The sequence below is a fragment of the Leptonotus elevatus genome, chromosome 3 (genome assembly GCF_054856555.1).
Source record: "Leptonotus elevatus isolate MCC_2025b chromosome 3, RoL_Lele_1.0, whole genome shotgun sequence".
Taxonomy (NCBI): Eukaryota; Metazoa; Chordata; class Actinopteri; order Syngnathiformes; family Syngnathidae; genus Leptonotus; species Leptonotus elevatus.
Window position 1 is genome coordinate 27,158,887 of NC_141241.1, and position 25,050 is coordinate 27,183,936.

Consider the following 25,050-nt stretch of genomic DNA (forward strand, 5'->3'; position numbering starts at 1 on the left):
TTGACCTTTAGAAAACCACGCCTAAACCATGCCCCCAAACGGCCAAGATCCATGAAGCTTGTATCCACTCCATTGAAATCCATTGTAAAATCAATCCACAAAAACCTCTGTCAGCTGCAAGAAAACCATACCAAAAAAAGCTCCAACAAGCTGTGGACCTCCAACAAGCAAAATGGTGAAGCGACATACCCATGAATTGTGTATATTGGACAAGATATCCCAAGAGTTTGTCAGGTAAAGTCCTATTCTTTCCAAAACTGGAGCGGTGTCTTCAATGGATTCAACAGTGGTGGCGGCCTCATCCTCAGCTAAATTTTTCCAAGATAAACAAGCATTCCTACGTTTGCTCCAAGGAAAGAGCCCATCACATATAGGCTAGGCTAAAGCCATATTGCTAACTAGCAGCTAGAAGCTAGCTTTTAGCTCTGTTGTCAAATTCACTTTTGCCCGAGGGGCAAGATCATCCACAAAACTGAACATTTAAGTTATACTTGATTTTTTAATATTGTATATTATAAGGATATCATTATCATCAGCCAGTCATCACAGAAATCGGCGAGTGTTGATCATTTTTGGCGAGTTCTTTATAACGCAATGCCTCATAAAAATACTGTACGCGGACTGAGAAAGACCATCTTTGACGAATATAAACTTGCTTCAGTCTGTGCTCAGTCCGTGTATTTTTACGAATCTCTACGTCAAACATAACTCGCTAAGTTTAGCTTGATCGTTAATTGTTGTTAATGTTAGCTGGGTAACTTGACTTCCTAGTAGGTAGTTTACGCTGGGTCACATACTGGGAGCTCTTTGACGTTGTTTCATCAATTTACACAGTGAACATAGCATCATAAGAGGCACTTTGAACTTGTTTTGTTTTCATCTTTCACGTAGCATTTTTTGTTACTTCAGAGTAAACAACGGTTTTCTGCGTATTTCAATATTATGTATAAAACCTTGCACTGCATACTGTAGACCCTTTTGCCTTGATCTGGAAGATATCGTGCTTGTATTGCTCCAAAAACACTCACTGACATGCTCTAGTATGTTCATTCATATTGCAAGTGTCCAGAAGGATGTCGGACACATCCATCCATCTTCTGCCGCTTATCTGAGGTCGGGTCGCGGGGGAAGCAGCTTTAGCAGGGAAGCCCAGACTTCCCTCTCTCCAGCCACTTTAACCAGCTCCTTCAGCGGGATCCCAAGACGTTCCCAGGCCAGCCGAGAGACGTAGTCGCTCCAGCGTGTCCTGGGTCGTCCCCGGGACATGCCCAGAACACCTCTCCAGTGAGGCGTCCAGGAGGCATCCGAACCAGATGCCCGAGCCACCTCAACTGGCTCCTCTCAACGCGGAGGAGCAGCGGCTCTACTCCGAGTCCCTCCTGGATAACCGAGTTTCTCACCCTATCTCTTAGGGAGAGCCCGGACACGCTGCGGAGGAAACTCATTTCAGCCGCTTGTATCCAGGATCTTGTTCTTTCGGTCACAACCCACAGCTCGTGACAATAGGTGAGGTTAGGTTCGTAGATCGACCGGTAAATCGAGAGCTTCGCCTTAAGACTCAGCTCCTTTTTCACCACAATGGACCGATACAGAGTCTGCATCACTGCAGACGCTGCACCGTACCGCCTGTCGATCTCCCTCTTCATCCTGCCCTCACTCGTGAACAAGACGCCAAGATACTTGAACTCCTCCACTTGGGGCAGGATCTCATCCCCGACCCGGGGAGGGCACGCCACCCTTTTCTGAATAAGGACCATGGTCTCGGATTTGGAGGTGTTGATCATCATCAAAACTGCTTCACACTCGGCTGCGAACCGCTCCAGTGAGAGTTGGAGATCACAGATTGATGAAGCCAACAGCACCACAACATCTGCAAAAAGCAATGATGCAATGCTGAGGCCACCAAACTGGACCCACTCAACACCAATGCTGCGCCTAGAAATTCTGTCCATAAAAGTTGTGAACAGAATCAGTGATAAAGGGCAGCCCTGGCGGAGTCCAAACCTCACTGTAAACAACGACTTACTGCCGGCAATGCAGACCAAACTCTGACATAGAACGTACAGGGACTGAACAGTCTGTATCAAGAGGCTCGGTACCCCATACTCCCGAAGCACCCCCCACAGGGCTCCCAGAGGGACATGGTCAAATGCCTTCTTTAAATCTACAAAACAGAGATTGGTTGGGCGAACTCCCATGCACCCTCAAGGACCCTGACAAGGGTGTAGAGCTGGTCCACTGTTCCATGGCCGGGACGAAAACCACACTGTTCCTCCTGAATCCCAGATTCGACTTCCCGACAGACCCTCCTCTTCAGCACCCCTGAATAGACCTTATAAGGGAGGCTGAGGTGTGTGATCCCTCTATAGTTGGAACACACCCTCCGGTCCCCTTTCTTAAAAAGGGGGACCACTACCACGATATCCCAATCTAGAGGCACTGCCCCCCATATCCACGCGATGTTGTAGAGGCGTGTCAACCATGACAGCCAGAGCCTTTAGGATTTCGGGCGGATCTCATCCACCCCCGGGCCCTGCCACCGAGGAGCTTTCCAACCACCTCAGTGACTTCGACCCCAGAGATAGGACCTCAGAGTCCCCAGATTCTGCTTCTTCAAAAGAAGACGTGTCGGTGGAATTGAGGAGGATTTCGAAGTATTCTCCCAACCGACTCACGACGTCCCGAGTCAAGGTCAGCAGCACCCCATCTCCACTATACACAGTGTTAATGGTGCACTGCTTTCCTCTCCTGAGACGCCGGATGGTAGAACAGAATTTTCTCACCGAAACTCCTCCCATGTCCGAGTTTTTGCCTCAGTGGCCACCGAAGCCGCATTCCGCTTGGCCAGCCGGAACCGGTCAGCTGCCTTGGGAGTCCGACAAGCCTAAAAGGCCCAATAGGACTCCTTCTTTAGCTTGACAGCATCCCTTACCGCTGGTGTCCATAGGAGGAGGGGACCCATGTTGTCTTTTCAGGCTATGCCCAGCTGGGCCCCATGGGTGAAGGCCCGGCCACCGGACGCTCGCCTTCGAGCCCCACCTCCAGGCCTGGTTCCAGAAGGGCCCCCGGTGACCTGGGTCCGGGCAAGGGAAACCACGATCCAATATTTGTACTCGTCATAAGAGCTCAGTGAGCCATGTTTTGTCTGGTCCCTCACCTACGACCTGTTTGCCATGGGTGACTCTGCCAGGGGCATAAAGCCCCAGACAACATAGCCCATAGGATCATTGGGACACGCAAACCCCTTCACCACGATAAGGTAATGACTCACGGAGGGGAGGGTTCCAGTTTTGAGAATTTTAAATCCTAAAATGTCATTTTAACATTTTCAGAGTTAAAGTAGGTATTTCAGAGTTGATCATATAGTGTTAGATTAATTTTGGAGATATGTAATTAATTAAACTCCACCTTCGCACCTGCACATCTCCAATTTGAGAGAGGGGAGTCAGCGCAGCACCAATTTCCTCCTCCTTTATTTTCACATGGTAAGTAAAATTAGGTCCAAATTTACTAAAATAAATAGGAATTGATGCTGTGAACTGCAATATGTACAATGATAGGAATGGAATGTATCCATCCATATATATTACAAAAATGTGTTTGTTGCCAGGAATAAACTGCAAATTTGTACATTTGTAGCTGGCAGCTAGCAAACTAGCAATTTATGGGAGTAGCTGCCCTAATAATAGTAGTACGAAAAATAGTCGGTAAAACATTTTTTTTTTTATAGGGTGTTTAGGTTCACGTCTGTTTGCCTTTAAACGGGCAAAAAAAAAAAAAAAGCTGACAGATGCAAGAAATGTATAAGCACTTTTTAATATGGTGATAAATTATGTAGCCTACAGCGTTAGGGTTAGGGTTAGGGTTAAAGGTGCATTGTGCCATTTAAAAAAGTTATATTAAAGCCTTTTCTACATCATGCATGCTCCACCAATGCCCAGATAAGTACGAAGACCCGTGACTGTTTTACTCTGACTGTACCTATCAGCTTTTATCTTCCCTTTATAGTAGAGTGTGCGGACCGGCACACTCCACAGTTTCTTCGGGGAGGGGAGGGGCGGAGTTTTTCGTACCTAATTTGAAGTCATGTTTATCAATCAATCTGTTTCATGTTTGAACATCACTGAAATCAAATATTATGGCTTAATGTTCCATTAATATAATATTCTTCCATGCTTAATATGTGAACCCTAACCCTAAGTAAGACGTTTCGGCCGCATATTGAATCGATTCAAGAATTGCGCGCTGTAATATCGCGATATATTGCCGAATCGATATTTTTTAACACCCCTAGGGTCTACTATATCAGCATATGTATGGGAGGATGATTGGTCAGAGGCACACAACTTACAGACATCTATGACGAGAACAGGGAAACAATGGCAAATTTTCCAAATCTGGTGCTTTCTGGCAAATGACAATGAAGCTGAACAGTAGCAAGAGCAACCCCATTCAGGCCATTAAAGTAAACTCAGAGAGCCAATTCCACTTAGAATGCAATGTGATTCGAAGGGAAGATACAAGTTGATAGGCGCAGTCACAGTCAGGGCTTTTTGTACTCATCTGTGCATTGGTGGAGCATGCATAATTGTAGAGAAATCTTTAACATTAACATTTTAAACTCCACAGTGCATCTTTAAATCAAGTAACTACAGAAAATAATCAAGCACAAACTTGAATCATACACAGAACGTTCAGTCTGCCTCGTGAGAGCTCAGTTTAGCCAGCATCAAATGATTAACGTGTTGTTTTTTTTCTCTTGCTTTTTTTTAACAATACGTTTCCAGCTATTAGATCAGCTGCCAGCACAAGCAATTAGCTAGAAATATCGTTGCCCCTTAACACTGCACACTAAATACATTTATTCAATTAATTTTTACGCTTTAATGATAATGTATTTTGCAAATTAAGATGTGTGAGGTGAAACTGACATTGTTTTTTATGCTCTCCTAATTTGTAGTTAAAGTGAAGAGGCTGTTTAAAGATGTTTATTGTTTTAACATATTAATGATAAATAATATAGTTATTTAAATGGTGTCCTTATTTTCACATCTGCCTATGATTTTATGCTCCGGGAACAGGTTACTTCAATCAGTCACAATATTTCTTATTTCTGCAACTGATTGTGTTCAGTCTTTATTTTATAATTACAAATCAAAAATTACAAAAAGAAAACAACCTCAATTCTCAGTGTGTGAGCATCATAAAGCATGGCAGACAGACAGTGAACAGACTCATACTCTCTGAACTTCGATTGCTTGTTGCATGGATGGATAAATGATCATGAAGCTGTTCTACAACTGTCATTAGGTTTGCCGATCAGTTAAGCCAGGCAAGGAGTGAAAAATCGATACTGCTGTCAGCCAGCGGACGCTCTGTTCACCTAAATTTTATGTCATGCAACCACCAATGAAAGAACCAATCAGAACAGGCACACGCACACACACGGATACATAAGGACCATAGTATTGCTGACAGCCTCGAGCTAATTTCATCCATTTTTAATTCAGTGAAATCTTTGTCACTTTGTGGTTTAGCAAGACGCAAAGCTAACTCGGAGGAGTATATGTAGTAGGGGTGTTGGAAAAAATCGATTCGGCAATATATCGTGGTATTACAGCGCGCAATTCTCGAATCGATTCAATATGCGATCGTATCGATTTTTAAACATCAATTTTTAATGGTAATATTCAACAAAACGTCATACTTAGGGTTAGGATTTACACATTAAGCATAGAAGAATGTTATATTAATGGAACAATAAGCCTTAATATTTTATTTCAGTGCTGTTCAAACATGAAACAGACTGCAACCTGAATTTTCAGATAAATGAATACATTTTCATACAAATCTTACAGTGTACATGTACAAGTTGACTGATTAGTATTTTCTAAATTTGAGGTGTAAAAAAATCGCAATAATCAATTTATAGATTTGTATCGGGATTAATCGGTATCGAATCGAATCGTGACCTATGAATCGTGATACGAATCGAATCGCCAGGTACTAGGCAATTCACACCCCTAATATGTAGTAATAAACACGTGCTGTGTAATAGTTTGGCTTTTACAGGCAACAGAGGTTGTTAAATACGACAATTTGATATTTATCACAATCAAAAGCTTCTTTAAACTGAAACAAGAAAACTCTTTATTAAGATTAGCTCTGCTAAGGGATTTAAAACATGTAGGAACATTACTTGGTCTTTTATTCTCCCAGATATTAGTCAAATACCCCCCAAAAAATCTTATATGAACAAGTTACAACTTATTACTTAAAAGCAGTATAAATCACATTTAGACATATTTATACGGTGAAGGGTTTAGTGTGGAGAATAGTGGAGCGTGCCTGTGTAACGTTCGTTGACATACAATCCATTCATATTTCTAAGCAGCACAGATTTATTTCCCCACAGTGCACAGCACTTTATTCAAGTTGACATATTTAGACGGGTTAAGCTATTTTCATGAGAGCATTTTTAGACTGCCACAGGGTCTCTTGACAAATTAATAAACAATATTTTCCAAAACAAGCAGCAGGGTTAGTAAGGTAAGTTAGCCCAGCAATGTAGCACATCATATAGCTGTAGTTTACTACTTACAGATTACATTACAGCTATAAAAATAAGGAATGGGTTGTTTTTAAATTGCATTCAGGATTTTGCCCTTTCAAACTATGTCGAACAAAGTTGAGTTGTTAGGCGACGATTGACCCATAAACCTATATGCGCACTTGTGTTTAATTCAGAACCATTGATTTCCTATTTCCAATTAATAATTGTAATTAGTGGCAGCATATTTCAGGCTGTTTGGGACATGGGTCGATGAGGGGGGCGGGCAGAGCAGATGGATGAAACAGTTTACAGCTCACAGGGTGTCAGTTGAGAGTAACACTGACTGGCCAGCCAATGTGCATTCATACAGTATGTTGGCGCGTCTTGATGATGAAGATAGACCATACTTGAGAAAATTGCACTCATCCACAACTAATGTGACATTCCTTGCACTGCCCTTTTCACAAGGTTCCAAGACTGTATAATTGCTCTAATTAAACTTTGTCAACATATTTACTGTCCAGTGTTGCATGAGATCTGGCAACAGTTCACTTGATGGCTTTTGACTGAGTTGGATTTGTTGAAAAATGTTCCACCTTGCTTTCATGTACGCTAATTATATTTTAATGATCTTGTTTTATGCAAAGTGGGCCTTAAATCTAAGTTGTGCTGAAGGCTCCATTTAGCTTGGGTTAGAGGTCAAAGCTTCATCGAGCACATTACTGAAAAGGAGGCACCCACCAGACCACAGGGTGGATTTGCAAGAGGATTATTTTACCAACACTACAACAATTGAGGCATACATCAATTTCAACATTTTACAGACAATTAGACCCCAATTTTTTAAAAAAGAAGATGAAAAATATTATCCTCAGACCAAGTCTGTAGATACAACTTTTACTTCACACTGATACCAGTACGAGTACTGAACTTCTTGGTACATTCTAGAAGAGAATTGTTGAACCAACTTAATTGAAGTGGTATTGCACGATTGAATTTAGTTAATCCAAGTTAATATAATAAATTTAATTAATTAAGAGGTCATTAACTCATTCACTGCCATAAATTCATTTAAAAAAAAGATTATTAAAAATTAGGGGCAAGAGGCGATGATTTTTTTAAATTGTAATTAATCGCATGACTTCACTAGTTAACTCACGATTAATCACAAATTTTATATCGGTTCTAAATGTACAATAAAATAATTATAGGTTTTCATACTCTTGTTAACAAAAGTGGGGGAAAATGTTAAACTAATAGAAATAGTTAAAATGATTTTGTGACGTTTATAGCCGTCAATGGCAGTGAATGAATTTTAAAAAAATTATAAAAAATTGAAGGCGTCAGGCGATTAAAGTTTTTAATCATAATTAATCGCATGACTTCACTAGTTAACTCGCGATTAATCACAAATTTTATATCTGTTCTAAATGTACAATAAAAAATTCTAGGTTTTCATACTCTTGTTAACAAAAGTGTGTGTGTGTGGGGGGGGGTTAAACTAATAGAAAAAGTTCAAATGAATTTTTTACGTTTATAGCCGTCAATGGCAGTGTATGAGTTTGGAATGACACATTTTAAGGAATTCCCCACATAGCATTTTTCTTTCTTAAAATTGCATGAAATGAATGGCAATTTTCTATTGTTCTAAATTCTAGTTCCTGATCGTAAAACAGCCACAAAAGGGGCCAAAATTGGCATCAGCTGCCTTTGTGAGTACCTTGAATTAAGACCTGGTATAAGAATACGGTTTTCACTTTAAGAGAAAAGCTATTTTGCACTTCTATCAGCCTTTTTTACTATAAAGCATCTTGTCAAGTTAGACATTATAATTTCAAAATAAGTACAAAGTTCAAAGTGCGTTTTTTTTTCTTCAGTATACTCTTTTCCTTTTACTCTCTACCCCATACTCTTTCATAAATGTATATAGTATTGTTTGTTAGAATTATCATAAATTTATTTTTGAAGGGTTTTGTCTACTATATATCTGCAACTGTTGCTTTAATGTTTTGATTTGTTTTTTTTTGTGGAGGGTCAAGTCCGCAAACTGAAGGGGAGTGGGACGAGGGATGGAAGCTGCTACTGTGCCCCTCATCTGAAGACCAAAGTGGAAGGAGACAGCCAATGAATAATTTTTAGCTATTTTCAAGTCAAAGCCAAATCAGTTCTGTGAGGTGGAAAAGATCTATTGTGCCGGTCACTTCAGCTGAAAGCCGGCAGTGGATGATAAACACGTTTTGTGGAAATTAATCAGAGTGCAGTTAGAGAGAGAAAAGAGGTGGTTAGAGAAGGAAGAGGGAAGCAGGTGAGGAAGCAGTGTCGAGTAGGCAAGTTCGTTAATGGCTTGTCTATCACGAGGTTTGGCCAACGTGAGCTCACGTGGGATTAGAGGGAAAACGGGTAATCAAAGGTTTCTGAGGTGAGCTGCCAGTGCAGTTAGTTCTCCATTTCAGACAAACATGATTGATGACATTTCTGCGGTTGGAAAAAGATTTCATAGAAAATAACAGACCAAAATGTCTTAGGAAACACCTCTTAATTATTTAATTCATCAATCGGATTGGACGAAACCACCCTTAGTGCCTGTGCAGCTTCCTTCTTTTTCCACTATGACATTTGCAAAGGGACATTTTTTTTTCATGCATCTTAGAAAACATCAGGAGTGTAACGTAAGCTTCAATTTCAATTCAGAAATACTCTACAGCATGATGTAGGCTACATGTTGCGTGACAGGTATAACTCATTTAATCTCAAATAGATTAAAATAAAAAAAAGAGGCATGATTTTAAAGAAACACACCATTTATTGAAAACTAACCAGTTATTCTGTGAAATGGTTAATTTCAACTCTTCCCTGTCAATGTCAATTCATGCTGAGCGGTTCTGATTTAATCGTTCTTTTTTAGGGATATTTTTGCATTAGGTAGTCGGAGCTGCCATTTCTAGCGTACTTTTTTGCGTACTGTGAACAAGCATAAAAACACGTGGCTTTGAATGACTACCGTACAAAAACATTGACGAGGAATTTTTGTGTCCAACAGCGGACATTAAATGGTGAATTACGCCCTATAGCAATGAACCACTTCTTTAAAAGCAGTACAGCCACGGGGGATTCAACAAAGATTTGAGTCCAGCCGAAAGTGTGGCCGATGATGACGCATTCAGCCGTCCCATGGCGAGTAAAAACTAGCGACCGTCCACAAATTATATATTCCAGTGACATATGTAAAGTTTAAGTCAACGTTAATAGGACAAATCACTATAAAGCAAACAAAATTGTGTTAGTTTGTTTTTTCATTTTGAATGCTACATATGTCAGACCACAGCTTACAGTACTTCAGCTGAAAATGCCATCTTATCTGTCATTGTGGAGAAACAGGAGGCATTTAAGGGGCCAAAGTATTCACAAATGGACAAATATATTCACCAAGAATCAACAAAGACACCTTTTCCATTCTGATTGCAGCAGTATTTGACAATGATAGGCCACACGAACTACAGCTCAAAATTGAATTATATCTGTCTTTATGAGGAAACAGGGATGTTTAAGGGACAAAAGAGGTTGCAAATTTGTTGTTGCTCCACAATGATGGATACAATGGCATTTTCAGTTGTAGTAAGCAGTGGTCTATCATTTGCAATCACTACATCATCCATCCATCCATTTTCTTAACCGCTTGTCCTCACAAGGGTCGCGGGGGCGCTGGAGCCTATCCTATCTGGCTTCGGGCAGTGGACGAGGTACACCCTGAACTGGTACACAGAGACGAACAACCATCCACACTGATAATCACACCTATGGACAGATTGGAGTCTTCAATTAACCTGCCATGCATGTCTTTGGAATGTACCCGGAGAAAACCCACGCAAGCACGGGGAGAATATGCGAACTCTACCCAGGAAGGCAGAAGCCTGGATTCAATCTCACGTCCTCTGCAATCACTACATCATTCAAAATGAAAAAAAAAACTAACAACCTTTTATTTGTTTTATGATGATTTGTCCCACTATTTACCATTTACATACATTACCTTGAAATATGTTATTTATGGACGGTCCCTAACGCTGGACAGTAAGACTGAATATCAAACATCGAACCTCCGTCCAACTTTTACGCGCTCTGCCAGCTACACTTTGGTGTGCTAATCAGCCCCTACCCCAAGGAAGGACATAAAACCTGAGGATTATGCGATCAGAACTTGCACAGTATTTGGCAATACAAGACGGCAGTTTTTTTTACAGTTACGTCAGGAAACTCACATTGAAATGTAAGAAAGCGTCCTTTGTTTTTGCACGGGATACAACATAGTGTCCACGTGACTTCCCAGGGTATGTTATGATTTTAATACTTTCAATTTTTAAAAAATTCAGGGAATAAGATGACATAGATATTTGCTGGAAAATTTGGTTTTCAGTGGTGTATTGCTTTAAAAGGTAATTAGGATACTGTACAGTAGCTGGTAGCAAACATTTAAGGAAATATGTATGTAAGAATGTGTTTGTTTTTAATGAACGGCGATAATTTGCTGACTTGACTGCATTTTATTGAAAGTGGAATATGTTTGTCCTCCGGGGACATGAAGCATGAATTAAAAGAACCACTTTATATTCAGTGGTGAAACAATCTTAATTAATGTGTATTTGCGCGTGCATGTGTGCGAACGCGTGTACGTGCGTGTGTGTAGCTGTCAGGGTATTTATATTATCAGTCAAGAACTTGCTGTTAAAACTCACCTCTCTCTCTCATGGTGACTCATGGATAGATCTGGTGGTCAAGATTTTGGTGGTCGATTTTGAGATCTCTCCAAATACCCTCCTTAAGGTCTCTTATTTTCCTTTCCAAGCAGCCCAAAAGTTGAAATTGTTGTTAAAGTGTACAAAAATAAGTGATGAATCAACAATATTGTTGTTCTTTTTGTTGTAACATGCTAGCGCTAGTATCTAGTGCGGTCGAGGAACTAGCTAACTTGGTTTAAAAGTAACCCGAGATTCTTCACCTCGAATTCACAAATGATAAATGCACATAGCAACCAATAAAAGTACAGAAGACGCAAGAATGTCCGTGTTTTTGCCAATATCCCCTATGGGATTGTGGTGAAATTTTATTAAAAAGTTTTCTGGTGAATTAATTGACCAAACTAAAGAGCCGGCTTTTTGGGGTGGGGGACTGGGTTGGTGGGGAGGGCTGGGTGGGTTGTTGTTTGGGGTGGGGAGGGCTGGGTGGGGGGTGTTTGGGGTGGGGAGTCAGGGGATTTGGGGGCCATTGGGCGGCAGGGGCTGGGTTGTGGTGGGTGCCTGGTGGGCCAGTGGGGTGTCTGGTGGGCCTGCTGTGCCCCGTTCTGCTGCGTTGGGCTTGGAGCGGGTGGGGGGGCGCTCCGGGCTCCTGGGTTTGCTCTCTGGTGGCCCTCGCGGGGCCCAGGGGTTTTGTCCTGGCGCTGCCGTGGCCTTGGGGGCCCTGGGGAGTTGTGCTTGCCCTGTCCTGGCCGGCGTCGACGGCTCCCTTCTTTAGTGGAGGTTTTCATGTATGCCAGATCCACCACACCAGCATCTACCGAAATTCAAACACAATCTGCTTCTTCCTCTAGTCGCTGAATCAGTGGAGGCTGATGTTTGTGGATGCCACTCTGCTTCATCTATGCTTCCTTCCTTCCTTCAGTCTTTCCTTTGGTCTCTTGAGGTCTCCCTTAATTTGTTGGAATTTAGATGTTTCTGGGGTTGGTGAAAAATTCTGGTTTGTAACCCTGTGGGTAGTAAATGGTGTCTGGTCGGTGCTGGATTTCACTTTTCTTTGATCCTTCCTCGGGTCTCCTAACAACTTCACGACTCTAGCGGGATTCTGAAGTCTTCGGTTTAGGAGAAGGGTATGTGATTTTTAATAGGTTTGTAGGTGAATTAACACACACACACACACACACAAAGAAAAAAAAGAGAACAATGATGATGACATGTTACATCGGTAAGATTACCGAATGAACAATACTGAGCTCTCAAAAAAAAAAAAGAGCGCCTCAATCTGCCTTCCTGCATTTGGGTCCACTATCACATGCACAACATGACAGAATGACTTGACCAAGTAAGGACCCAGCGGGAGGCACATGGCCTGTCCCTGCTCCACGGCAGCAGTGGGCCCCAGTCCCTGCTCCACGACAGCCTCAAGTCCCCATCCCGGCTCCACGGCAGCCTCAAGTCCCCGTCCCGGCTCCACGGCAGCTTCAAGTCCCCGTCCCGGCTCCACGGCAGCGTCAGTCTCGAGCCCTTTTGCCTGTTCTGCTACAGTCCCTGGTCTCTGTTTTGTACATTGTTTGCTTTTTGTTTTTCTTTACATTACATTACGTTAAAGAGCACGCTTGCCTCGCCTCACTCTGCCTTCCTGCATTTGGGTCCACTACTACCCGCACAACATGACACAAGCAATGGATGCTTAATGTCAGCGCAAACGTGAAACATTGATTACGAATAGCTCAGCTCAACCCTTCAATGTTGGTAGAGGTTATTCGCCTGTCGTTCAAGCATGACTAAACTTTAAAGGGTCTTTTCTGAGAAGTCTAGTATTTTCTGCATTGGAGGGAAAACTTAATTGGTGACAAAATGTTGTTGTGTTGTTCAACCTCCTTTATGTCATGACTGAGTTTTCTTCAAAGTTCCATAATGTATTTATGCAAGCGTACTTGTTTTCGTGATGCTACAATGATCAATTTCTACTAGTAGTAAACAATTCAAAGAGCTTCCGATTTATTTGGGTTTGTTTGCCCATGGTTTTATTTGCGCAATGTTTCTCAATCAGTGAGTCGTGGCACATTAATGTGTCGTAGCAGATCAGGTGTGCCGCAGGATCCAATGTCAATTATTTTGACCAAAAAGAAAGACAAAAAAAATCCAATAACTTTTTGTTCAGTAATCTATCTATGCAAACCATGAATAGTAACAGACAAAACAATCAAATGCTCTTCCACTATATGACAGAAGGAACATAATTAACCTGTATATCCACTTTTTGTGAATGGTTTTGCTAAGTGGCGTGCTGTTAATTTTTTTCCGATGAGATATATGTGTATATGCTCAACAAAGGTTGGGAAGCACGGGGTTAGCGAACTACTTCTTGTTTCATGGCGAATGGGGACAATATGAGAGGTGCCATTCTGATTCTTGGGGGTTCCAATGATCCAATTTTGACTCACAAACATGGTCACCAAAATGGATTGAAATATAATTGGTTGTTAAATTGGAATTGGTTGTTACTTCATGCACCATTTCTCCAAGTTTTGTGGACATTGGTTTCACATTTGCTTGTGAAACCGAGCTCTGTCCTATTTGTTCATGTTAGTCATATTGACTGCTGTGGTGACCAAAGACTCTTGCACAGTACTGTATGCACTATATAAGATTACTTAATTTCCATAACGTTCATAATTCCTGACAACTGTGCTACTATCGAAAGAATTGTTGGACTTGTCCCCATTACGTGCGATCATTTTATGATCAGTTGTGGTTTTCACGTGTCCTTGCAGAAGGTTTGAGAGGACGTGCTCTTATCTCATCAAGAAAGCAAGGACTACAAAGGCATCAGGTATCTCCTCTTATCTTATAATTAATTCCACCAGTGTTTGCTGCTCAGTTTAACTTAATTCATCAATGTTAGTGCTGAGTCTCAGCCATTTTGCCATAAGTTGTGTCGTAAACTTCAACAAATCAGCTGAAGTCCTTGAACAACAGTTTACAGATACAAACAGAACTAGCGATGTGAGTGAGCCCTAGTACTTTTTTGTAATACAAGAACATCTTCATGGAAGGCCTAACGGCAGACTATTCCCTGAGGTCTTTGTCTCCTATTTAGCCAACAGCAGCCTATCAGCTCAAACCAGCGGCTTAGTTCATTCTTTTCGACGGTGATTGCCTGTAGGAGCTTGAGACTTTGTTCCCGCTGTCTCCCGGTGGAAGGATGACCTTCCCATCTCATTCAGGACTGCAGAGTCACCGCTTATGTACAAGAGGGGATTGAAAACTCCTCTCTTCAAGAAACATGTCACGTCTTACTAGGGCCTACTTTTCCTCTTTTCACACCTCCACTTTGTCTCGCAGAAAACTTAACCTTTTAGACCTGCATAAATTATTTACTTTGCACATCTCTTGAACTCAGAAGAAGGAGAGAACATGTAAGAAGCACATGCCCGAATGTATGTATTTTATTCTGGACTGCACCGACAAGGTTTAACTTTAAAACCAGATTAAATAATGGTTTAAATTTAAACTCCCTTGCACCAGACTTTAAACCTATTTTAAAATTAAGACAGATTACATTAAACCTTACTTTAACTTCAAAGACTTTAAGAGTAAACCGAGTTTGAATTGAACTCTGCTGCTCCTGGGACAATTCACCCACAAACGCGGCCAATTTTACAACCTGTGCTGGTAAAATTTGAATTGAGTTGCACGGCGCAAGTCCATGTTAAAATGAGTGGAGCAACGGCTCATCTTTGAGTCGTGATCCGTATGCATCAAGCGCCACGGATCGGCTCGTACATAGTACGCAAAATGCGCTGCAGAGGCCAACTTCAAGATAAAAGTCTTCCAACTAATACATTGACGTCAATGCAATTGCCTTGTTACTTGTATTTTGAAATTCCCCCACGCAGCGCGTGGAAGGCGTCGCGGCTCAAGGCGGCCAACTTGACTCGTCCTCATGCGACTTTCAACATTACCACAACGCCACCTTGAAATTATATGTAATTGCCAATTAAGGACGCTAAGAAAGTTAATTCGTCTCTCACTGTATGATACGACATAAGTCCACTGGCGTTAGCAGCTAGCCACTAACGGTAGCGTAAACATTGACAGCATTCGAGGACCTAATCCAAAGTAGTGTTCCTGATCATGATGTTAGGCAGGCTGTGAAGCTTTGGTTTTCCCAAGGACAGAGGGTTTGGAGGCCTCACAATAAGAGCTGACCATTCTGTGTTGAACAAAATAATATTCACATAAAAGCAAAGTCTTTTTTCAATGTCTTCTTTTAAAGTAATATAAAATAATTAACCTGTTTTATTGCAGACACATCTTGTTACAGTAAAATATTTTGCAGCTATATACAGCAAATACGGTCATGCTGTATCTCCCCCAAAAATGGTGCGACCAAAATCTGTGTGGTGCAACCAACTGAAAAAGTTGGTAGCACCAGTGTTACCGGTGCAAAAGTTAGTGGAGAGCCCTGCTAAGCCTTCTGGGTAATATAGTATCTTATTTACCAAGACAGCACATACAATACGACTGAGTTTGACACTGTTGTCTAGGTGCTTGATTAAATTTAGATCTGGAAAATGAGCATGGCAGTCAATAGCACACTAACCACTTTGATATCCAAGGGCATGCCTCTCCATACGATGACCCAAAATTGGCCGAAAACCGAAACGCCAGGGGGAAAAAAGCAAATTTTTTACCATCATTGCATTTATTATAATTAATTAAAATTATAATATCATTATAAAATATTTATTTAGTACTGGCATTTTAACAAAGCACAATATAAATTGAAATGCGTCCACACCACAGACATGTTGGCGAATGGTACATTAAACACCAAACGCAGGGTGAGCATTTTCTGCCGGTGTGATTGCACTTTATATTCAACGTAGTTCGCATGGGTGGGCACAGATGCATGCGGTGCGGATGACGCGTTTGTAGGGTATTTGGAGCGGAACACGTACGGTGCGGCGCAATTAAAAACCGCACATTCACATATTAACCAACGTTTAAAAAAAATAAAGAAATTTTGCACCAGCCAATCAGCTTCGGGAACGCACTGCAAAATCACACTCGCCGTCCTGTACAGGTCTGTAGTCACCTGAAGATAGTGGTAGGTGTTTACTTGTTTAAAACTATTGATAGTAATAGTGCTAACATTAGCTAAAGTATTTAGTACGGCCATCAGAATCCAAGTGAAAAAGTCAAAGCGATCGAGGGGCTCTCATCAAAAAAAAAAAAGGAAGGCGCTACAGGAGAAAGAGTGCCTCACCTGTAGTGCGGAGGCGGACACTCACCCCCGCGTTTGGTGCTTAATCCAAACAAACGCTTGCTTGCAGCGGGTTTTTTTCTTCTTTGCTTGCGTCACCACAACGTCCTCTTTCGGCCATATTCTTTCAGCTTTAATTTAATTAAATTGTATTTGTTTTAAAATTTTCGGTGGCCGAATATTCGGTGCATCACTAATAAATACATTTTTGGGAGTGATCATGTTAAAAAAAACGTATTTACACGTTTTGGGGTTTGAATGAGTTAAGGACGTTAGACTCTTGTATCACCCATGTACCACTTTCACAGTCAGATAGTTCGGAACTAGAGTTTATTTTTATTTTTTATTTTCCACCACAAAAACACCCATTTGAAGCAAGTCTAGCACCAAATCTTTTCAGCTCCTACTATGTCAGCAGCATTGACCAATGGTGCCGGGCATGTACATTCAACCACTCTATGGCAAGTATCTAACTAGTAGTGCTGTTATTATGGTGAAATGAGGAGGTGCTGAGGTTGTACCAAACAGACACTGGTACCAACTCGGTGTGAGTGATTGGTGATTGTTTCTGGCTGTTTGGTTATAAACATGCACACAAGTACACTGCTGGAAATCTGGCAGCAATTCTCTGTGGCGAAATAATCAGGTAGCGATCCTGTTATTGTTTTGTTCTGCTGTGCCACTTCCCCTCTCTCGTCACCTGGTATCCTATGCATGCTCTTGGAACTGCTTACACAGCAAAGCATCTGACCATAACGCATTCAGATGTGCCATCCTGTGGGAGCTGTCCAACCGAAGCAACTGAAAATGGTCTGTGGCCATCACCTCTCGACTGTGAGCGAGGCATGCTAACGACCTGTGATGATTATGGACACACATTAATTCACAGATATTTGCTGGTCACATTCTGTGAGATAATAGTGTGCACTGTGCAACACTATTATCTATAATTGTGTTTCTGCGTGTGGTTGTAATCTAGTTCAATCTAGCACACTTAAGTGGGTGAAGTCTTATTAATTTTAACACAATAACTTTTGTTGACGGTATGAAAAAATGGATCAGGTTTGTCTATTTATGCTTATTGTTTGGTTGTTTATCTGTTTATCTTGGAAGCAGACTGCTGGCCAACTGCGCAGGGAATGCACCTCCTTCCAAAATGCAATAAGAAATGTTGTGTCCAGGACTGAATGTTACACACCAAAGCCAGATTCTGCTCATTATTCTTGTGCTTGATATAATAAAATAAAATCGAATAATCACAATTTAATTTATATGCCCCCCCCCCCCCCCCGCAACCAAACTCCCCCCACACCCTTTCTCGCGTAAACCTCTTAAGTAAAATTTCCTGAAGTACACAGTATTTAATGTTAAATCTGAATTGTGTGGCTTTGCTGGAGATTTAAAATTGAGACTTAATGGTTCAAATTTATATTTTATTTTTCTCTTAAAAAAAAAACATGACCTGATAGAATATTATAAATCAATTAAACTTGGTGGTTCAAAGGCTCTGGGCAAAATCCAGAAACTCACACAGAAAAGTTGCAAGGACAGAGTGATGCATCTGGGTGCTTATGTACGGTTGAGCTGTCAATGAGAGATATGTATAGGAATGTGTGTGAGAGCAAACTACAGCTGATGGAAAGCTGAAAGCAGCTTTATGTTGTTACACACCTTAACAGGCTTTCCATGACACGCATGCCAACAAGAGAAGCTGTGTTTTATGTCACAAGCTCTTTTGGGGATTTAGAGAATACATTAGCATAGCAAGGCAAATGGTAACGTGCTTACAAAAGACATTACAGTGGAATCTATCAGAAATCAGACACACCTGGAGGGACGGTGGATATGGCTCTTTGAGGTTGGTGATGTTAAAAGGCTTCCATTGTTTTTATGAGTAATCACTTTTTTGCTTCTGCAAGTAAAATACCAACTAGCAGGAATAAACATAATACTGTAATGAATATAATACTTACAATACAAGTAAACAAAAGATCAATTTAATAAAACAATACTATTCGCTTTTAACCCTTGACAGAAAAAGTGATCCTGACCTCCAAGGGGACAGGGTCAGGAAGATCTGGTAGCAATCTCTAAGCGTAATTTTGATATCTGAAATGCAATAAGAAGATGACCGCTAAGTGATGTGTCTTGCCTTCAATAACTTCATTTTCATAACTTCATCAACTTTAGGGTTTGTAACTCCTTGATGAGAGACAGCAAGGATAAATACAAGGGTGAGCTACCAATGATATTTTTTTTGTTCTAGTGTCACTTCCTATCATTGATTGAAATGGTAGTGGCCCCTCTCATCAATTAGCTTTCAGAAATCCAGAGGTTATGAAGGAGTAGCCTGTTAAAATGTCTCCAAAACACAAAAAGACTCAACAAATATGATTTAGCTAAAAGAAAAAAAAAAAAGGCTCCCATTATGCCTTGAAGATACTCCATGGATGAAGCAGTCTGTCCCTCTGCTTGAATTATCTTAATCAACCATAAAATTGACTGTGTGTCTAAAAATGGATCAGTAATTACCAGTGAGATGCGGTCAATAGTCATTAAGTATTTCCGTGTGTGTTGTTCTACAAGTTAAAACTTCAGACCTATTCAGACCAACCTAGTGCATATATTTGAAAACTACATTTAAATGCATCTTAGTACGGAATTTTGAATGCAACGTCACAACTGTGGCATGCATGTACATACTATTGAAAGTTTACCCAAGGCTGGAAATAAGCCAGACTCACAAGCCAGACTGATAATTGTGATTCACTCTTGGGATTTCTTCACATTATCAATCTGGAACTTCACTCGGCAGATGGGATTCAGCAAAGTCTGGTGTGTAGTATGCAGAGGTTTACAGCTACTACAGCAGTCAGAATGCCCAAAAATACATAATTGATTTGCTTTATGGTGATTTGACCCACATATGTCACCTTGGAATATGTAACTTGTGGATGGTCCCCAAATGAATACCGAACATCTGGCGAACTTTTACTCGCTGCCTGTGCAGCAGGTTGGCTCTCTGTCCATCTAAAAGCTTTAGCATTGCCAAATGTCTGAAAACCGTGACCAATCATCACCAAAATTCATACGTACATCGCTTCTCTTGTCCACTTCAACCTGTCGAAAAATATAAAAACAATTGGCACAATATTATATTTATATTTCAATTTTGTGGAGGTGATGATGGCTTTTCCTCATAGGAGCTCACATGAATTGTCAATAAAATCCTAAATGCTGTGCCGATCGTAAATTTTCACAGGTTGTTGGCGATTGGTCATGGTTTTTAGGCACTATGTGACAACTAGACACAGACAAAAAAAGTCAGAAAAAATCCGTCCTCCCTCCAATGATGAGCAGAACCAAGCTGTCCCACCCATAACTAATGGGCGTTACAACTTGTACTGGAAGTCGTCACAAACAAATCTTAAATCACTACTGAGTTTTCAAGGGGGGAGACTTTCAGTGCTATCATTTTAACAAACAAGCCTAATACATAAGTGCCAATATTCAGCGAATTCAACAGTTCTTTTAATCCACTTCCATGGTAGCGCTCTGCGACCTTGTGGCGAAAGCACTCTGTGGTGGATTGACCAATATCTGTGTATGTGTGTCTGTGTTGCCTAAAAGCACACAAATATATTTTGGTGAAAGCTTAACATTAACAAAGCAATTATCCAGGAAATGTGCCGCAAAACAGCACAAGTCTGGTTCCGAAATAATTAGGAGTTTTCCCAAAAATAAACTGAAGCAGTTTATTTCTCAACCCCTTTGACGTTGGCAGCAAAGTTTTAGCTTTGCACACGACGTAGGTGCGTTTTGAGTTGAGTGGGTGTATAGCAATGATGAAGTGGGCAGTTATTTGTAAAATGAGTGTCAAATCTTTGTCACAAGGACACCCATAATCTGAACCGCTTGTTACATAAGCTTTTTGTCACCCTTTGCAAACAATTGACAAATCGCATTGATGACAAATTTAAACCATGTCCCTGAATCATTTTGACCTGTTATACATAAACAGTGGGGGGAAAAAATTTTTTGGGCAGGCAGAAATACACTGCCACAATATACAGTATAAAAGAATGGACATGACAGTCACCCAATTCTCAAATACTCCCAAAAAAATTCAGCCTGATTCCCTCCTATTTTCGAACTGACAGTTGATACTTCATAATTTTCCTTTGCTAAGCCTGTAGGAGGTGGTCAATTTACTTGGTCTTTGTTTTAGACATGCCTCAGTCCTTTAACACCCAGGCAGCAATAAAGCAAGGTAAACAATGTGGTGGCTGTGTGACTGATGATGTGTCAATACGGTCATACACAAACAGGCTGCAGTAGGAGTAGGCTGAAAGAGAGTTTGCAGAGTTCCGGAGAAAATAATGAGATTGATAATCCAATGAAATACAGCAGAATGATTACCATTCCTAAAATGCACTTTAGTGTTCAGCTTCTCTAAAAAAACGGACAAATCCAAAATCTAAGCCTAAAAAAAAATCTGCTCTTCAAATTAAGTGTGTGGCTCCACAAAGATGCTACTCCCATTTGCACCAAATCAAATAGATATTTTCAATGATGTAAAATTTCACTGGTCATTTTTTATGAAGGCTTACAATGTTAAGTAGAGACTAGAGTCAGTGTGTACAAAATTATCACGTCACTCACATTCACTTTTTTCATTTTTTTAAGCACATAACCACAAACACACACTTCACCGCGCTTATACAGTTTTCAAGACTTGCACGCACAGTTGCAGTGAAAAGCACACAATTCAGTCACATCTTTAAACTAGATTTGGACTCACCGCTGGAGCAGTCCAGACCTCCCCAGCCGGGCTCACATTGACAGGTGTCAGGAGAGATACACCGACCATGGGCACACTCCTCAGTACACAAGGCTGAGATTAAAATAGAACAAAAGCAACGTTAATCACAATTATCATACTCATCTCACTTAAGAGCTAATTAAAACCCTGCTGATCCGCTTTAACTACACCAGTGACTGACATCACATGTTGATTGCTGCATCAAAATTAAATGATTGTTTCATCATCTCCAAAAATTGTTTATGTGTATTTTTGGAGATCAAGTCAGTAATTCTTCCACAGATGTCACCATTAAAATCAGGTGTTTATATATAACATATACACTCAAAAAACAGTTGCGTTACTTCACTAAGAGTTATATTTCGAGTGTACAGATGCTCATCAAAATTTTTTAATATCCTCAAAAAGTTGAATAATTTCCGGAATTCCATTCAAAAAGTCAAACTTTCATAGATTATAGATTCAGGGTCCACAACTTAAGTGATTTAAAGTATTTATTTGTTTATTTTTACATTATTTGGGCTTCCAGCTCATAAAACCCATGTCAAAAAATTTGAATAATGTGAAGAAATCACCATGCATACTTCCCAGTGGTTTTTTTGCATGGGGAAAAAAGATGGATGGATGGATGGTATTGTGGCCCTTGTTTTCCTCTTGTAATACAGTACTATCAAGAGGAAATGAGGGCCACCAGTCTATGATATATGACATAAAAATTAAATAAAAAACATTTAAAAAAATATATAAATCAGGGAGTGCAGAATACATAACAATATACAAGATGTAAATACTGCCAAAATCACTGTAGAAAATAAGTGGGAAAAGCACAAACTTACATAGAGGTGGAAATACTGATAGTACAAGAACAAAATGTGTGCAACAAAAATAAGACGCCTTTTCGGCATGGGGTTGTGCAATTGAGCAGGGCAGATCTAAACCAAATGTTGTAATGCATGCAGATTTTGTTTAAAAATGAGTACAGATAACACTTGAACATGGAGTTTATTGAAAAATGTTTGAACAGTAAACACGGTTTTGGTGAGTTTGGTGAGACGCAAAGAGTAAAATATGTTGTGGTGTTCTGGACAAGCTGCTAATAAGCCGCATCTTTGAAGAGGCGCAAGAGTTGAAGCTATAGGCAAATATGCTGCTAGTGCAAATTTTACAGTATTTAAAAAAAAAAAAGAAAGATTACAGCCACTTTAGTCAGTTTCAAGTTTTATGTTGTAGCTCCAAAATGTATTATGGTCACCTTACGCCCGTCACCTTACTGTGATTGAGGGGTTTGTGTGTCCCAATGATACTAGAAGCTATGTTGTCTGGGGTTTTTGCCCCTGGCAGAGTCACCCATGGCAAACAGGTCCTAGGTGAGTGACCAGACAAAACATGGCTAGCTGACCTCTTATGACGAGTACACATATTGGAACGTGGTTTCCCTTGCACGAACGCGGGTCACCGGGGCCCCCCTCAGGAGCTAGGCCTGGAAGTGGGGCTCGAAGGCGAGCGTCTGGTGGCCGGGCCTTCACCCATGGGGCCTAGCAGGGCATAGCCCGAAAAGGCAATATTGGGTCCCCTTCCTATGGGCTCACCACCTGTAGGAGGGGCCAAAGAGGTCGGGTGCGTAGCGAGCCAAAGGGGATAACTGCTCACATGACCCCTTATGATGAAAAATAAATAAATAAATAAAGAAGTACAGACGTTTCCCATACGTGGGTCACCGGTGCCCCACTCTACAGCCAGGTCTGGAAGTGGGGCTCATTTGCAAGTCCCTTGTGTCCGGGCCTGCACCCATGGGGCTCGGCTGGGCCCAGTCTGAAGAGGCAACATGGGTTCCCCTTCCCATGGGCTCACCACCTGTGGGAGGGGCCAAAGGGATCGAGTGCACAGAGAGCTGGGCGGCGGACCGATCTCTAACTCTTGGGACATGGACTGTCACCTCACTGGTGGGGGATATCTTGAATGAAAACCTGCTTCGATGTTCACCTAAGACGAGGGCAACCCACCCCCAAATGCCGCATTCGCTGATCTGCCCAGGCATCATCATTTGCACATGATGCATTAACACCCTGTTACGCTATATGAAAATGCAAAAATGCACATCTCTAGATATGCCCACATCAGCCTTTGAAAGTGTAAAAATGATCACACCAATAATCTGTATTTTATGGGCATTAAATGAATGAATGAATGAATGAATGAATGAATGACATTGTTGTATTTATCTCCGCTCATTATCGCTTCATGGCGTTCAATGAGGAAAACACATGTCCAGAAACTGTTTTCTGACAGTCTCGCTTTTGCACCTTCTTAGTCCAAGATCAGTTTCTGATAATTTCCATCTTTCTCTCAACTGCTATTATTCGGCTATGGTGTTCTTGGCGCAAATCGAGCATTGCCATGTGTGGTAAATCAGGTGCAAACTACATTAAATTGTGCCGGTATATGATTTGAGCAATATTCGTGGTGAATAGGACGCTAAGAGGGAGCAAATTGATGTAGTGCATTCTTAGTGTGAAAATGGCTTACTTGCTGATGATTCTATTCAAAAGATGATTCTATTCAAAAATTACTGAAACTAATCAAGTTTAATGATGTATTGCATTAATTTTACATTGACAATGTGGAAGAAAGGTGCAAGATGCAATGTTTTATTGTGAACATTGATTTGTATTTTGACAGTGTCAGGTGTTCAAATAGTGGAAAAGCATATTATACTTTGTGAAGAATAACGTCCCTCCCCCCACTTTTATGCTATGTTATATAACATCACAGATACATTTAAATGATTAGATTTAGACTAAGATTAGATTTAGACTTACTAAAAGGTTGTGAAACAAACTTGTTTTTACAGCAAACATATATATATTTTAAATTACACTTGATGTACCTCAGGACTTCTGTAGTGGATGCTCCAGGAGTATGGGGCACCGAACCCCCTGATATGGGTTGTGTGGTCCCTGCACAGCCAGTGTCAAAGTTTGGTCCCATTGCCGGCATTAAGTCGAATTCATTTCCAGTAAAAGGGTTGGACTTCGCCAAGGCTGCCCTTTTTAACTGATTCGGTTAAAAACTTTTATGGACAGAATTTCTAGGTGCAGCCAAGGCATTGGGGGAGTCAAAGTCTGTAAATAACTACAACCACAAGCACAGAGGGTGTCAATTTTTCAAATACCTAGAGTTCTGAAATTATTTGATACTTTGGTATAAATCCAGTTTGCTTTTTACGCATGGTAAAAAAAATAACAGATTGTATAACAGATTGTATAGTGTGTGTGTGTGGGGGGGGGGGGGTGCGTGCGTGCGTGTGTGTGTGTGTGCAGCTAAACCCACACACACTTAATGGAATGAAAAGATCAGAGGAATCATCTTCATTATCAAATGCCCAACTTGTTCAAATTCGACAGACTGAACTTCTTTATCATCCCTTGCAGCTCATTTTGTGAGGATCACTTGTGCATCAGACTATGAATACTGCATCATTCATCAGGTAGGACGTGTGTAGGCAGACGACAGGCTGACAGCTTGGAGACTTTTACTCCTCTATCACAGAGATATGATGTGCTACTTATCTTTCTTTTCCCTCTGTCTGAGCAAGTGGCTACTCAATAACAAATAAAGATAGCCTGAAAAAAATATGCAGAAATGAAGACTAATAAAAATATGTTGGTGTATA

At 40.9% G+C, this 25,050-nt stretch overlaps 1 protein-coding gene across 5 annotated transcripts in view; it reads right to left on the minus strand.

Annotated features, from left to right (window-relative positions):
- LOC147178070 (multiple epidermal growth factor-like domains protein 11) overlaps nt 1-25,050 on the minus strand; it is a 112,615-nt gene that overhangs the window by 47,631 nt on the left and 39,934 nt on the right. For all 5 annotated transcript variants that reach the window (XM_086072179.1, XM_086072177.1, XM_086072176.1 and 2 more), the window contains one exon: nt 21,357-21,449. In XM_086072179.1, coding sequence (XP_085928305.1) covers nt 21,357-21,449 — 93 coding nt within the window. The remainder of the gene's footprint in view (nt 1-21,356; nt 21,450-25,050) is intronic.